Raw genomic sequence first — 18,234 nt, 5'->3', positions numbered from 1 at the left:
ACCTTGACATTCTTTTCCGACCAAACTCACAGTTTTTAGAGAAAGCTGTTGAAGTGGATGGCCACGCCCTTTTGGTTGTACAGAAGCGCTAAATGGATGCGTTATTTCGAAAGAAGAGTGGCAACATTAAACGGATGAATAAATGAAAATACTATCAGTAATAAAAATCGTGAAAGATTTGTGGGCCGTAGAAAACGGTTTGGCGGGCCGCCATTTGGACAGCGCTGAGTTAGACTTTCGAAATGTGGGCATGGAGAAAAAAGGAGAGAATCAGCTGGGTTGAACGGAAAACGAATGCGAAGGTTTTAGAAATAGTAGCAGTAGGGGAGAAAAGAAGAATTTTAGATGTAATGAAGAGGAGGACATTGGCTGAGGAGGAACTGTATTATGAGGGATGTGCTAGAGGGACGAGGCGAGGGAGATTGTAGTTGAAGAAAGATATTACGACAGAAAATTGCTACGTTACGACGAAGAGACTAGCTGAGGACCACAGTCATCGAAGCTTCTCAGCTGCAGCAAGTGACCTGCCAATAATGGTAGAATAGCTATTATTATGACGATGATGATATGTTTTGCAATATTGACCAAAAAAGAGAGAGAAAATTAAAATAATAATAATAATTAAACCTCTTAATATTTTAGAATATGAAATGAAATTAAATTTGTGAGTTTTACGTCCTACGATTATGCCGGCTAGGCTAAAGGAGACGGTGATGATGAAAAATGAATGAAAATGGTAGAAAGAAGAAAGAGGGAGGAAACGGGAGAACCCCGAGGAAACCCACGCACACGGTGTTTGTCCACCTCAAAGTTCACTTGGCGGGGGCTGGGTCGAACGTGGGACACCAAACACCAGAGCTGAACGCTCTACCACTGAGCCACCGCGGGCCCAATATTTTAGAATAATTTGAGTGAAAACTGAAAACGACTCAACTGTCTGTCTTTTTTATATAAGCTCAATTTATATAAATACTTTTGACTACATTAGAAATACATAACAACGGCATCAAACTTCAAGTTATTTGAAATAAGTACGAAATCACTCTCAGTTGTGAATATAGATTATTTATTGTTGTATAATGTTATATCGTTGAATCCTAGATATGCCGTATACCTAAGGGGGCTATAAGTTATATTGATAAACAATTATTCAACGTATAAGCTTCCACCTATGAAATCAAACTTGCGGTCACATGCGCTAAGTTTTTTGTCAATGTCATGAAAATGTTATTTCAATATTAATTTTATAAGTACACATTAAAAATTTCCAACGGATGCTTGAACCTCAGAGCCAAGGCCTCGGCACCTATGGTGTACGGAATTGCCGATGTTCAATGCTACATTTCCCGTTAGTTTTGGAAGAAGAACACCATTAATATGTTTTTGAAATGAAATTAAATATATACTTTAACGTCCCACGATTATAACATTGAGGCTAAGGGAAACAGTGATGATGAGAAATGGTGGAATGAAGAAAGTACGAGGAAACGGGAAAACCCACGCACAGGGTGTTTGTTCACCGAAAAAGCTCACATAGCGCAAGCTGCGATCGAACCAGGACCCCATGTACCAGAGGTGAACGCTCTGCCACTGAGCTACCGTGTCTATAACATGCTCTAGTTTATTTTTGCTTATCCACTTCTTATGGACACAACTATTCTTCATATGATTTCCCAAAATCCAATCATGGGCCGTCGTGAATGATCAAATGATGACCAAAGTAAATCAGACACTGAAGTTATTATAGCTTGTAACAATTCATAGAATTATGCTGTCGGTCGTCTCGTGAACAACCGATTCAAAAAACGACATACTGTAGCTATATGTTACAGGAGCAGATCGACTCACATGAATTGCATAAACTACTGGGAACACATTCACTCCGGCGGTATTTTTACTGGAGCCAAGAAGTTCACGTGAAAGATGTAATGATTTTTCCCCTTCCTTTTTACATTCTGCAAAAGAATTCAAGTAGTGTTGGTACTTGTGCAAGACTCTTGCGCAACAGTCTTGGTCTTGGTCTTGGTCTTGCAGGTATGGTCTTGGTCTTGGTCTTGGTCTTGCACCCCTTGGTCTTGGTCTTGGTCTTGCATCAGGATTCCTGGTCTTGGTCTTGGTCTTGGTCTTGGTCTTGCATGCAAGACTCTTGCAAAAACTGCAAGACCAAGACTCTTGCGCTCATCACTACCCTTAACGGACACCTCTCAATAGCGGACACCTCTATACTACGGACATATTTTTTTTGTCCCGGCAAAAATATATGTTCTCTTTCGGAACAAAACCCTCCCTTTTACGGACACTCTCAGATACGGACGCGGACAGTCCTTTTTTCCCAAAAAACATTTGAATAACCTCTTCATAACGGACAGTAATTATTCTCGTTTCTGCGATATATTTACAGTAGACAGAAAAGTCTTTTCCCCGCAAGTGTACCTATCATGAGTCTTGACTTGATGAACTATCAAACAGAGTAGCTTCAAGCTGAACTTGAATTTCTTCTTTTTTTCTGTCCGCAATAAACTGCTTTCTGGTGGAAATCCTAGAAAATTTTCTATAAGCAATAACACTCATGCAGGGTTAGTCATAAGGCCAGGAATTCTATGCGAAAGATCTTCCCTTCCCTAACAAATTTAATCCTTTTCGTCCGGACCTTGCATCTTTACGGACAGTTTCATAAATAACAAAATAAACATTGTTTGTTTTACAATAACATTTTCAACGAGCAATGCTACCTCTCTTACTTTTTTTTTTTTTTTTTTTTTGAAAAGAAACATTTTTCTTTTACTCATGATACTGGAACAAGTCTGAGTTGGAGTTTTCCCGGCTTCCTCTTTCATTTTCTCTAAAAGGATATTCTTTGTGATTGGGCCTGGGTCAATAAATATGCACCCCCCAATAGCTTGCCTTTTCACCCATTCTGTCAACGAAGATGCCGCGCCAGTACACAAACACACCCATACACTTTTCTTCTGCAATCGTACCGAGGATTTTTAGAGGACACTTGCTAATGAGTTTTATTACCATTGTAGAGGAAAAAGCATGCCTTTTTCGTTAAACATTGCAACAGCAATAATAGGCTATGATTTAATAGAAATGAATTTCTTCTTCATCCCTCCCAGTCAAATTGTACTAAATAAGACTATTTTCATATTGAATTTTACGTATTTAAGCCCATACATAATGTATTTACTGACATTACTGCATACAATTACCCTTATGAGAAATTAAATTTCTGTAACCTCTCTATAACGGACACCTCTCAGTAACGGACAAAACTTCATGTCCCATTGCTGTCCGCTATTGAGAGGTTTCACTGTATATAGCTAAATGACACATCGCCGCTGATGCATGACCATTGTAAGTTAACTGAGGTGAGTGTGCAAATCAGTTATATGGAATGAGCTGTTACGAATGGATCGAAGTAAAAGTTAAGTCAAGATGGCGAAAGGGGCCATCGTGTTTGGGTGTGTCATGAGGTCAAACGACATGTCCGATTTATTGATGTGTTCTCGCTGTCTGTCTAACGTATGTACAAGGAATTATCTAACGAGCGTGTGAATGCGAAACGGCATTAGAACTATCGCAGATACTAATCGACAGGAGTTACCGACGAATTTCACACTTGGTCAATGAAAGTAGTTTTCAAACCCGACATGCATTGCTGCATTCTGCGATGTATAGCACGGGGCTAGCACCAATTTCCAAAAGCATTACGGAAACAATGTCATGCAATGGGTAGTCTATTTGGAGTCCAATAAATACCGCATTCTTCCATCTTTATGATACATTTGCAATGGACACTCGTGTCCCCCAAAATTACAGTTGTTCGGGATTAAAACGTTTGAAGAACGTTCAGGAACTCTGTTGCGCTTGTTGTGGCCTGCAACGAATCCAAATTTAAAGCCAATTTAATCTGTATGGGACTATTTGGATCAGCGGATGAAATGCAGATATAGACACTTCCATAGTTTGCTGAAACTACAGATCTACTAATCACTGAGCGATGTGGCATGATGTCGATGATGTTTGAAACCCACATGAACTATCGCAAGCTCTATTGAAATCAAATTCTCACTTTATACTGTGTATTTTTCTCTGCAATTAACTCAATAATATGATGTGAAAACCGAAAGTTTGTATGTTATTGTGAAACAAAACAAGAACTTAGCCCAGTAGATCAATTCAAACATTTATACATATACTAGCTGAAATGACAGTTCTTCGCACGGGGAAAATAGATTTATAAGAAATATTTGAATACCCTTTTCCCTTAGAATATTTGTTTCAATGAAAGTGTAGTGTTCAAAATACGGAAGACACTTTACTTTTGGCATAAATATTTAAATATTATACCCTGTAGAATACGTCTTTAATCAAATTGATATAATTGAAAATACTAGCCTGCGGTGGGTAGTATCTTCAAAAGTTATTTCAAATGGATCAGAACTTTTTTCGATCACGAAAACTATGAATTCGACACAAATATTGATCATTTTAGATATTTTACTTTTTACTCTCCACCCCACCCTAACCCTTTGTCGATGGGGATGAACTTCAACTGAAATGGCATTGGAAGACTCACTATTAATTTCGGCGACCCTGAAAACTATGGATTGCACGCTAATATCAGTTGTTTTGCATTTTTTATATGTCACTCCTTCCAACTCCCCATCCCTTGGAATGTCTTACTCCCACAGTACTTTTTTCTAAGTTAGATTGAAAGTCAGATGTCCACCATGTTTTGTTAAAATCGCTCCAGATGTTCCGGAATTACGCTGGAATATATATCATATACATACATCCAAAGATGTGCGAGCTATTTATAAACTCCCAATCCAGCTGACATGTTTGTTCATGGGTAAAATTGGGATTAAATTTATGGCGATTGTAATCTAATAGCTTGATGAACCCAAACTGTGGATTCAATACTAATCTAAGTCATTTTGAACATTTTACTTTTTACCTCTTCTCACCCTCCATGCCAATGGGGGCTGAACTTGAACTTAACTTTAACGCTATCGATATTGTAATTATTAATCTCAGTGACATCAAGAACTATGGATTCAAGACTAACATAGATCGTTCCTTATTACTTTTATATCTCAACCCCTTCCTACCAACCTAGGGGTGCTAATGAAGTTTAAACGCAAACTTAAATAATATAGGGAGTGTCGCCAATCAGTTTAGGGACCCCGAAAACTATGGATTCGATACTAATATTAGTCGTTTTTGATAATATTTTTCATACCACCATTCTTTCCCCAGTGGTACTTATGGAGTTTGAACTTGGATTTTAACGACATCGGTGTGTGTTACTATTCATCTCAGTGACCTCGAAAACTTTGGACTCTACATTAATATCGGTCTCGATCATTTTATATGTTACCCCTTCCACTCTTCCTAGATGTGCTAGGGGGTCTTACCCTCTACTGGAGGCTGAACTTGAACACTATGGTCTTCAGAATACCCACCAATGAACTTAGGAACGCCGAAAACTATGAATTCGGCACTAATATTGGTTATTTTCAGTTATTTTTACATGTCACAATCCCCCCCCCCCGTGTGCTAATCGGGGCTGAACTTTAACTTAAATGGCATCTGGAGTGTCACTCTTTATCTAAGTGACCCTGAAAAACCATGGATTCATCACTAATATCGGTCGTTTCTTTATCACTTTATGTCTGTCCCTTCCCCTTATCCTAGGAATGTTTCAACTTGGGGGTTGAACTTGGATTCAAATGGCATCAGAACTGCTGTCAATTAACTCAGCGACGCTGAAAACTAATGATTTGACACTAAAATCGGTCATTTAAGATAATTTTATATTTAAATGGGTTTTAAACGGCATCAGGAGCGTCTCTATTTATCTAAGCAGCATCGAAAACTATTCAACGTTAATATTGACTGTATTGGATCATTTTACATGTCTTTACCTCCCCTCCCCCTAGGAGTGCTGGAAGAGGTCTTACCTCAACTGGGAACTGACCTTGGACTTAAAGAGCAAGAAAGCTGTCATCAATCAACTTAGGGACATCGAAATCTATGAACTACACACTAATATAGGTAATTTTGAATTTACATGTCACTATATTTCCCCCGCTCCTCAGAGTACTAATGGGAACTAAATTTGGATTTGAACGGCATCAGAAGTGTTCTAGTCATCTCAGAGACCCCGAAAACTACACGTTACTCTCACTGGAAGAATAAACTTGGTCTTAAAGGGTCGGAACTGTCACAATCAGTTCATGGCCCCGAAAACTATGGATTAGATAATAATATCGGGATTTTTCATTCATTTTTATATGTCTCCTTCTTCCACACCCCCTAGTTGTGTCTGTACTCTTCTCAAGACGTTAAATAATATGTGTACTAAGTTTGGTTAAAATTGTTCCAGGCGTTCCAGAGTTATGGTGCAATATATATAGTAAATTCCCAGTCCTTACCTGGTGGAACTGAGGAAAAGCTCTGGAAAACCTTAGTCGATATAGCCGGTCACCGGATTCGAACTCAGGATCTCTCGATTACAGAGGACGGAGCCAGTAATCATTAGTATATGAAGTGTGAATATGGAATTATTTGCACGTTACTTCTTTAAACTTATTTGGTAGATTAAGTGTCTGGAGCAAATAATCGAGCCAAGGACTTTTGATAGGTTTGGTAACCCGGAAGCAGATTCACTTTTACAATACGATTAGTGCCTTCAGGAAGTTGGTTGCTTTGATCCATGTGGTCCAAAAAATTAGCCATGATCTGTGTTAACGTAAGTCTTAAATGACGATCATTGCATTGACCCTTCTACATCTGTTTCTCTCGTCAGGGCAATGTCATTGCGACTTACTTGACACAGTAGTAGTAGTAACCACGTACAGGGTCAATGTGCACACTTACATTCATTAATATATATTTTTTTCTTTTAAAGAAAGAAAAAAATCTATCTACCGTATGTAAATAAGACCCCCCCTCTCCCTTATTCGTATTGGTTTTGCAATATGTGACAACTCTGCTGGGCTACGTTGCCAGATAAGATGGACCTTGAGGAGATGAAGTGGGGACCAAGGCAAGGCAGTCGAGATGCAGTGTGGAACGCCAACGAGCAACAACAATCAGTCGGCTGTCGGCCCAAACGCCGAGAAGTCACGACGACGAGCATCGCTCTCGCACACTTCATCCCAGGACATCGGCACACGAGCATCGAAAAGGTAGGAGGAAACCATCAAACGTCAATTATTTCTTTTGTGGTTAGCGCCTTAATCAAACTTGCATATGTTGTTATGTCATTTTGTTTGCTTGCTAATAGTGGATGCGGTGCCATTTCATGTGCTGTTACTATTACTAAGATCTGGGGTTCTTACCGGTGAAATAATTGCAAAAGTGAGTGAATTCCAGTTTTATGCGAAGCATTTGTACAAAACACCAACCGAAATGAAATTGCAACCTAAAGTATCATTTTTAATGTGTACGCTTTTCTGAAGAGATACCAAAATTATGCAATTGATTGTTGTGCGTACATAATCCTGCTAGATCGATATAAAGGCAACAAAACTCTTTTGGCTTATTCCCTGTAAATGGTTGTCAGATATTTTGGGATTTGATTTAAGTTTAGTGCACCATTTCAGCACCGAGAATATGTAAGATGTAGATCTACTACTCAGTGTGGAATCCGAGACACATGCGCTCTCATTGGGAATCGAATCCGGTCTGTCACGACCAAAGCACAAATGTTAACCGTTTAGCCAGAATTACAAAAATTCAACAAGATACCAATTTTAAAGAAGATGTTGTTATTTTAAGTAATGTCGAAATTAATGAAATTCAAACTTTATTATGTTGTAATCGAGTTCGGGCTTTATCATTTAAAATATAGAAAGACTAAGAAATTTTGTAGAGATATCGTTGTTACTTATCATGAGAGACGAAAACAGAAGTTGAGAACGAAAGGTAAATTTCTCTCATGTACTCCTATTCAACAGAACATAATTTTAAATAATTTTCAATCGCTCAATAAATAGGATTTTACTTCACTCTGATCTAATTCGGGAGGTATGATCATGACTTATTTGCGCGTGCGTCATATACATACGTATATAAAGTATCAACGAAAATCGAAAAGACACAAAAACATATGAGTACCTGTTATATTTGTAACTTCAAAGATGTATCTTTTTTTTTTCTACTATTCCTGTCCGTGTGTATACTAGCATTAGCAGCATAATTTCAGATTTTGTTTGAAAAGGTAGTACGTAATATTCGCCACTACGTAAGAGATTCATGTTATTTTTATAGTTGACTTAAAATATTTATTTCTTAAACTCATAGTAGCAATTACTTCCCTGTCCTCCCCAAATGACGCCCCTGACCAGCATAAAATGTCAAATATGTCTTAAATTTACTTATCCTATATCTTTGGTGTTCAAACTACTTTGAAACCAATGAATATTTATGAAGAAATTATTGGCCCTGTTGATATCTCTCGGTTTTTTTATTGGATTTCTTTAAATTTAGATTTTTTTTCTTATGTACGTGTTGAGAATATATATGTACCGTTAATTAGGCTTGGTCGTGTTGTTGACATACGGGTGTAAATGACAGAATGCTATTTTGTATATCTGTTTGAAGCTGATCAATGGAAACAAGTGAAACAAACTTCCTTTCACTTTGTCCTATTTGATTCTGTCATTGGATTTTCTAAATCAATATAGGACTTACATATTACAGTCAATGAGAATTATGTTGTATACCTTGCACAATATTACACAAAGTGAACGTTGGAAGATTTAGTGAAATAAGGTGCTCATGTGTAGATTATGTTTATTGTGGAGTACGTAGTTCTGGGTTCGATTCTTGTTGATAATTTCGGATGTTGATCCAGTGTCTTGAGCAATTGAGAAGGTACTTGAGTTAAATGAAGAAAACTTCAGCCTATAAAGCCAGGAATGACGTTAATAGGAGCCGATGTGCTAATCACATATTTAACTAAAGCATCTGGTCTGCAATAGTCTTTCGTGGCGCCATGTGGCGTAGTCGCTAACGCTCTCGCCTTTGGTGGTCCCAGGTTGGATTTCCGGTGGGGACACTCGGTCGAAAAAGTGTAATAGCTTTTTCAGGCCAGCCATCTTGAGCGACGTTTTTCCTGGGTTTTCGTCATTAACACCAGGCAAATGCTAGGATGGTACCCAACATAATGGTTCCAGGCCATTTCCTTCCTTTCCTTTCATCGGATAGTGTGCTCGCTGAGAGACGTCACCCTTCATGTACGTGACGGGGTGAATGGCCTTCGATGCCGAGGGCCCAGAAATCTAAATCTTAATTCTAATCTTACAATAGTCTTTCGTAGTAGCCTACAATGTTAGGAATATAGAATATCAAAATGAGACCTTATTGAAGTGGAACGTCAGGACTCTTCGTTACATAGCAATTGAGCGTCATTATTTCTTAGTATAGATTGTGACAGGAACAAATAGCCTCGATGTTGACGTCCTTATTAAAACTCAATCAATCAATCAATGTTAGTATAAATGTCTTTACGTTTGACTAATGATGAAGAATAAGTCTATATAAGCTACATGTGCTACGGATTTTTCCAAGGGCTCTGATTGACCAAGAAGACTGTTTAAGTCATTCATGGAAGGTCAGTGCATTAGCATCTGTAATTTCTGTCTTTCTATACCAAAGTACGCTTGCTCTACTCCAGAGTTTTTCAATCTGGGGGTCGCGACCCCTAGGGGGGTTGCGATAGGGTTTCATAGGGGTCGCGAAGATAAATGGAAGATATAAATATAATTAGAATCTAATACCGAAAAATACTTCTAAATATTATTTTGAATTTTGTTTTCATAGGCATACTTTTTTTATATATATAAACATACTGTTAAGAACAACAAAAATAGGTCTACTAAACATTTTCAACAGGTGCGGAGTTGTTTAAAAATTAATTTAAATGAAAGCAGTACGACATGAAATTAATTAAAACTGCATATTCAAATACCAGAAAAATACAAGTGCAACAAAATCTGCATATTGAAATACAATTAAAATTGAAAGCTAATGAGATATCCCTACCTGACCATGATGTGATTTCACTAGTGATGCAATGTCCGGTTCAATCTTTGTGACACGTATTATCAGGTCATTTAAAATACTCAATAACTTCTTTAACAACTATCCAAGTTTTTTTTTAAAAAAATAAATTAGAAATCATTTTTTTTAATCATATGACCAAAATTAAGGGAGTTATGAAGTTTTAAAATTTTCGAACGGTCTCCATTTTGAAACAGTATGACAGATCGAATTCGATATTTGTAATATGAATGAACTGACCAAATTTGGTTTTAATCCATTCGCTTTTAGGATCCACTATATACAAGAAATAGATTCTACTATGATAGAAATACTGTAGATGGACATCGTGAGATCTCCACAATAGGTAGACCCTATTCAAAAATCCCACACAAGCTTATTACAAAGCAGAAACTATAAAGGGGTCTCTGGCAAGAGGATGTGATAAAATGGATGTCATGATAAGAATTAGGTTGAGAACCACTGCTCTACTCTATTCTTGCTATCCAAGTATCCCAGTTGAATCAATATAGACATTTCTATCTCTACTGGGAATGGATCTCCGGATCGCACGGTAAATACATATTAACTATTGGGCTTTACTTGCAGTTACAAAAGAATAAGAAGAATTATATGTCTTAAATGCGTTGTTTCTTTAAGCACTAGCTATGCATATTCTACATTGTTTTATTACCAATAGTAGGATTTAAAAAAAAAAGGATTGACCTTTTTCACATTGTAACTCTTCGAAATCAATTTGTATTGTTATTTGTTTATTGAATTAGAAAATTATAGGATATGTGATGTGCTGATATAACTCCCTCATGGACAATTGGTTAGTGTATGCGTACTGTGTATGGGAGACCCAGGTTTGATCTCTGGAGTGAGCTCATACGGTTTGGATATTACGTTAAGCTGTACATACACGTCTCATACACTCTCGCTGATGAGATGCTAAACTTCAATGCAACCAATGGACAGTTTGTTTATGTTGTTTTGCACCCTGGCTCAATGGTACTACGTTCACACTTCTGATGAAAGAGTTCTTGATTTGATTCCATATCACTTGGGGATGTGGTGCACATCATCATGTTCGTGGGTTTTTCTCAAATTCTCTCTCTCTCTTCTCACTCTCTTCGTTTCTTCAATTTATCTATTTATTTTTTTTTCAATTTGTTGTCCAGCTCTGCTAGCTTTGCGTCCTGTTTATGTTCCCTGGAAGCAATTCAAAAAATATTTGCACAGATATTGAAGCATTGATACCCTTTGATTTGCAATACGAGCTAACTTTCAGAATAATTATCTGCTAAAGGTATTGCAAGAAGTGACAGTCTGGGAAATGTCTAAATGAAATACATCAATGTATAAAGCAATTGTGCGTAGCATCTCTCTTGCTTATAATAATATACAATAATAAGTAAATAAACAGTTAACTTTTCATCCGGCCGGCATTCAATTTGGCGACGTGTAGTCAACATATCAACTTCTTGCCACCACTTGTGGCTTTCTTGAGTCCAATTCAATGTTTCTCGATTCAGTTGGCTCACATCGAAAAATCTATGCTTTTACCGTGAATCGAACTCGTGATCACTAGCATCAAAGGAAAGCGTGTTAACAACTTGAATACATATAAGCAGTGCATGAAATATGCAGCAAACTATCACTTCTTGACATCACGCACACAAACGAACCACTGAAGTCATTTTTAAATGAAAACCATGCTTCCATCGCTTGAGTCTTCTCTCTTTAAAGTACCCGTTTGGGAAGCAGCCTTCGACTCGAGATTTAATGTACTGGTACATATGGTATTTATAAGTGTGTTTGAAAATACCTACTGCGAAACCACTTTTATTATTATTTGATTATTGTATGTAATAGTGATTTTACCTGGTGAAAATCTGTGTCTTTTTCTTCTCTCTTTTAAAAAGTGGAATACACTTTCAATTATTGGCCAAGGTGCTAGATGGTTCTATGGCTAATTTGAAACATAAAGTTGGAATTATGACTTCGATTCCCGGATCATTACATTCTGGCTTTCACCTCAGATCGTTACAGCGCGTTAGGCAAAAATCCAGATATCATCTACGTTATTACTTCATTTAGCACTTGCAATGCTATACTGATGAATTCCGTCGAGCTTGGTATATTAATAACCTATATTGTTTTCGAATGGTGAATGACCTGCGAAGATCAAATGAGGTCAATCCCTTTCAGGCTGCCATATCTACTAAAGGTACAGTTTAGTTTCCGTTTCTTGCACTAATCTAATGATGGACATATTTGGGAATAGATAACTACAAAACTATATTGGTTTAATGTAGTTTAAATTGTATGTTGGCCAACCAACAATTTGCCGTCATTTATCCAACAGTAGGCTAATGGTCGGCATGGATGAGAATAGATAAATACAAAAATACATTGCCCTAACGCATTTCAAACTGTATGTTGCCCAACCAACAATTTGAATCTTGCATCCCCAATCACAATTTTATTTAATTTGTAGGGGCTACGTTGGCCTTTGATTTGATTGTCTAATAGTCGGCAAAACGCAGCGTTTCTAGCCTACCGTTTCCCATTGTTGGGCCTATTGTCTGTGCTGTTAGAGTACAAGAAGAATAGAAAATACACATTGTATTACTAAACTATTGACCTATGTACTAATGTCAATTGTTTTTCCTGACAAATAGGATTTATTTAAGCCTTAATTCAATTTACGCCAATACAATGAAGAAAGATTTGGAACATATTAAAAGAGCTTCTCATGGTTATTTTTACTAACATAGTGAAGAGCTTGTAAGTGATCTCGTATCCTCCAGCAATGACGTTGTTAGGAATGGATAATCAGTTTAAAAAATATCTTCCGAACCACTCCATTCAGGGTATTCCCATCAAGAGTTAAAGTTGAGGTATTGCAGATGAAAATAGAGTGTACTATCAACTCAGCTACTTTTGGGCCTTTCTTTTTAAGTATAAAAAAACGTACTACGCTTTAACATTTTATTGGTTTTACAATAATTAGGTAACAAAAAATTGAGGCTTGAAATCTCTATTAGCGACTTGAAATCTCTATGAAGTCTCTATCTCTATTACTGCTTCGCTTTAAAGTGTTCAGATTTTTTAAAAAAAGTTCTAGCCTTTTACCTAAGTTAGCATATCGGTACCAATAAGTCAACACAACAGAGTAGGGTAGTAGCCAGTTCTTTTCCTGTTTTTCAAAAGAATGGAAATTGCTGGAATTAAAGAATAGATTGCGGATTAAGAGTAGGTATGCCACATATAAACAAATAAATTATTATGTCTGCCTTACACAGATATTTTCTTATATCCTTAATGTTTCTTTGATATAATAATATCAGGCTTACTATATTGTTAAATATCTAGATTCTTTGGAGGTCATAGTATACAGCAGTAGTTTTCATCCTTTTGATACTCGCGGATCGGCAGAGGAAAAACAAATGTTAAGGATGGCCAAGTAAAAAGCATCACAGTTTATTTAGATAGGCAGTTCTAGTATTTTATTAACATTATTTATTATATTTGTTATTGAAACAACGAATGCAAAACACACCATACATTTCGAGCCACAACTTGTGGGATAGTTGTGGGTTAGATTTTCACAATCACAAACTATACTTGCGGGTTAGATTTTTACAATCACAAACTAGTATCCTGGATCCAATGTTTAAACTGCAAGACATAGATTGGCATTGAGGTCTAATCGGTACAGACAGCATAATAACTTGTTTTATACAAATACGTAATGGAAATCACTATTTCAGAACTTTTCTGCTCATTGATAACTGAAAGTGGTTTAGTGACTTTTTGCTGAATCCAGTCATGTCAGGAGAAAGTTTCATGGATGATATGATACCATGTGATGGGCCAAAGCTCACCATACGTAATGCAGACTCGCAAAATAGTTACGCGTGCCACTACTGGTCCGCGGTCTACTTGTTGAAAACTGCTGGTAATCCAAACAATTATAAATGTGTTTGTTAATAATTTCACAAGAAAATTTTTCATCAATATACATTTTGCAAGTTCTTTAAAAAGAAAGACATGGTTCCCAAAGTGTTTTATTCCATAGCTATGCACCAAAAGAAAAAAAAAGTCCAGTACAAAATATATTATTTCAATGTGTCGTAGTTCAAAAGCTACGGAATTTAAGTAATGATGTTAGAGGAATTATAACAAACCAAGATAAGCGTTAAGTTCTATCTAGGTATCTTTGTTTCAGAGTCGTGTGGTACTTGGACTACAACGAATTTTTGAAGGTGAAACTGAGTATCTGAACAATTTCTTAGTCGTGACAGAATTGCTAAATCTATGTTAGAATTATGTACGTACAATATCTTAAAAAAAAAAAATCCTGTGCAATTTTAGTTTTAGTCTCTAGTCTAAACAATCTTTCATGTAAAGTTAAACAAGACTGAGATAAGTATTCTGTGTTCTTCTTCAACATACTTTTGAAACAAGAATTTTAATAATGATCCAGAAAAATGGATCAAAAGATTGCGATCTTGGCCAATAATTAGTTTTTGGATCGGGGGTCACAAAATTTTTGAACGGTCCCTAAATCGAGTTTTTGTATTTTCTACGAAATAAGCACATTATACTGAGTTAAGTGATAGTTTGGGTTTGGCTACACTGTATGTAGTTCTCCAGATATAAGGCGCACAAGAAATTTTTTGATTTAAATATATTGGAGTTTTTGGATCAGAGGCCACAAAATTTTTGAACGACTCCTAAATCGAGTTTTCATACTTTTTACGGAATAAGCACATCATACTGAGTTAAGTGATAGTTTGGGTTTGGCTACATTGTACACTATGGGCCAAGGGGATGATAACTCCCCCCTTGGGGAACTTTCACCACTATATTAGTAATGTTCCTTAGGGTCCTGAGAATAAAAAAAAATAGTTGTTGGTCAACATATAAGTGCAATACCTGGGTCCTGGGACCCTTAACCCTTTAGCACCCGTGTATATTTACAGACATCGATGGGATCTCTTTAAATGACTATAGATCAGACCGTTACTGCAACACTGGAACAAGTTATACATCGATCGATTTGCAAGAGCGTAGGCTTTCAGCTTACGTATTGAATGGCACATTTCTGCTTCAGAGGAAATATAATTTAGGGATATTTAAGAAAAGTTCCCTTACAAAAAAGTCCCTTGTTGCGATTCTTTTAGTTATTACGTGGCAACACTGCAAATTAGATGAATAATAAAATGTATTTATGAGTCCTATTTTATGTTCAACTTAAACTGAAAAATTCATCTTGATCTATCAAATAGCAGCAGAGGAAATACGTTTTTTATAGTTGGTTTTCACAGAGTTCATAATAATAGATTTTCATGGAAGTACGAGTATGACTGTTGAAAGTTCAGTTTTATTTTTCTATCGAAAACAAATGATACAAATTATTCTGGTTGATTTTCTTATTCGTTATATTATGACAGATTCCCAGTACCGAGAAATCCCCCAGGAAGGTTTTATGGTTTGTTGGTCCATGGTATAGTAGAAAATATTTCAAAGCAATAATTTTACTCTTGTGAGGTTACATTATTTATTTATTTATTTATTTATTTATTTGAAAATACTTGTTCTGGTGTTCTACAATGAATGCAACTTCCAAACATGTCTGCTGGTATGTGAAGTTATCAAAAAACTCTCGAAGTTATTGCATTGTGCAAGTATTCTTATTGCATATGCACACACATATATGCAATTCCCGTAATAATTCCCGTAATATTAAACAATCTGTTATATTCTTTGTGCTCTTGCCTGCCTGTAAGTTGATAATAGCGCATTCGCCCTGAAATCCACGTGTTCTCAGTTGTTCCGAAGAAGAATGGCAAACAAAAAGAAGGCAGTCAGACAGACGGGATAATTGCAACAAGAAAAGGGATTGCTGTTGTGAAAAATCGAAAAATCTGTGTAATATATACTACGTATAAAACAAAACTGAAATGAGGACGAGAAATTTCATTGCAAAAGCGTCCATAAAAAGTTTCAGGTCAAAGAACTGCGGGAAGTGTGTGGCGGAAGATTGTACACTCTTAGTGGATAATTGAACAACTTAGTGGATATTTGGAGCCTACTGCTGCACAGCAATGTGGCAAACATCCTGTTTAACGAGGAGCAGTGCGTATTTTGTCAGAAATAGGGCTATAATGGGAACCACAAAAAACGGAAAAAATGTTTCACGGGAAACTCTAGTCACATGTGTCACTAGAATCGCTGGACGTGCCACTAAAGGAGCGCCTATTCGAAAGGAAGATGAATAATTTGTATAATTTGTTTTCGACAGAAAAATAAGACGGAACTTTCAACAAAGTCATACTCGTACTTCCATGAAAATTGACTATTATGAACCCTGTGAAAACTATAAAATACATATTTCCTCTGCTGCTATTTGATAGATCAAGACGAAATTTTCAGTTGAAGTTGAACATAAAATAGGACAAATGAATACATTTTTATATTCACCTAGTTTGCAGTGTTATCACGTAATAACTAAAAGAATCCCGACAAGAGACTTTTTAGGGAAGTTTTCTTAAATATCCCTCATTATTTTTCCTTCTTACGCAGAAATGCTCGTTCGTTACGTAAACTGAAAACCTACAATCTTACAAATCGATCGAGGTATAACTTGTTCCAGTGTTGCACTAACGGTCTGATCTATGGCCATATGATCCCATCGATATCTGTAAATATGGATGCTAAAGGGTGAAGGACCCCAGGACCAGGTGTTGCACTTATATGTTGACCAACAATTATTTTTTTAATTCTCAGGACCCTAAGGAACATTACTAATATACTGGCGAAATTCTCCAAGGGGGAGGGGGAGTTATCACCCCCTTGACCCTTGCTCTACTGTATGTAGTTCTTCAGATATAAGGCATACAAGAAAATTTTTGGTTGAAGTATATTGGATCTTTCGATCCAATAAAATAGCAGTTGTTTAAACTTTGAAACAACCAAAATGATATATATATATATATATATATATATATATATATATATATATATATATATTTATGTTTTCTACAGAATCACATACCTGAGACTTAAAAAAAAGACCAAGATATAGTAAAAATAATATGCTTAATTTTATTACTAAGAAAGAAAAAAGATATTAAAATCGATTGCAGGTACTCATAACCAATATTTACGTGCTGGGCGTTTCCCCAGTGCATTATTGATAAGAGTTAAGGAAGTTTGTTTAATTTAATCATACACATGTATTCACTTTTACTTTTTTCATTAATAACATTTCTGCCTTCAGTTTGAACTTCTTAACCTGAGTTTGGATATCTCCTTAAGTGTGTTTACTTGTAACGGTACGCATTATGAGCTGGCTCAATAACTTAAGTCAACATTGCTGTTGGCATTTACAAGGAGTTGCTAATGTCTTCACGGGTTCGTCGGCTTTGTGTGAGTAACATGAACGTATATTTCCAAACAACTATACAATGTTACTCATTTTCTTTTATTGTTTCAGAATAAAGCTATTATGATTTCATGCAATATTTTTGGTAACTACTGCATCGGAATTTGAACCCAACTACACATGTACTCGAAAACACTGAATAATGATTTAAAGTGGAACATGAGCCTCTTGTATGAAATACTCTTCTGTACAGTTGTTCACACATTGACAAACAAATCGCGAAGCAAGAATACCTAAAACTAATTCATGCAAATCCATTAGGCTTGTTGGAGTACAAGTGCACAATATTTAAAAAAATATACATACAGGGTGTTTCAAAACAACACCAACAACGTTTGGGAAGTGATTCCTGACACCAAAATAAGACAAAAAGTGTAGACCAACCTGGGTACAGAAATCCGTCATTTCGGTATTAGAGGCTGCCGAAAACTTAAAAAAAAAAAAAAAAGAAACTTTAAAGATCCATTTCTCCAATAGAATGAGACTTACCGTAGTCAGGTCAAGACTTCATTTAGGAGCTAAAATGTGTGCTATCCAAAATTCCATGTTTCAGAATCCTGCGGTACTCACGCAACAATTGTTATAGCGGAAGTTTGGCTACGGGCATATAGTTTGAAGTACTCAGAAACTACCTCTATAAAAATTGTTGCGGAAGTACCGCAGGAGTCTGAAACTTGATTATTTGGATAGGGCACATACTAGTTCCTAAGTAATGTCTT

The 18,234-nt window shown here is 36.4% G+C and overlaps 1 protein-coding gene across 2 annotated transcripts in view; it reads left to right on the top strand.

The window, feature by feature from the left end:
• The first annotated feature begins 7,043 nt into the window (after nucleotides 1-7,043).
• LOC145671617 (cysteine-rich secretory protein 2-like) overlaps nucleotides 7,044-18,234 on the top strand; it is a 242,389-nt gene continuing 231,198 nt past the window's right edge. The window contains exon 1 of one of the 2 annotated variants that reach the window (XM_081740812.1): nucleotides 7,044-7,199. In XM_081740812.1, the coding sequence (XP_081596938.1) occupies nucleotides 7,072-7,199 (128 nt within the window). In that variant the 5' untranslated portion in view covers nucleotides 7,044-7,071. The remainder of the gene's footprint in view (nucleotides 7,200-18,234) is intronic. The other variant, XM_081740820.1, reaches the window with a different exon arrangement.

Source organism: Thermobia domestica, chromosome 2, assembly GCF_964235325.1.
Source record: "Thermobia domestica chromosome 2, izTheDome1.hap1.1, whole genome shotgun sequence".
NCBI classification, from domain to species: domain Eukaryota; kingdom Metazoa; phylum Arthropoda; class Insecta; order Zygentoma; family Lepismatidae; genus Thermobia; species Thermobia domestica.
Note: the sequence above shows the minus strand (reverse complement) of the source record. Positions and strands in the feature narration are given on the sequence as shown.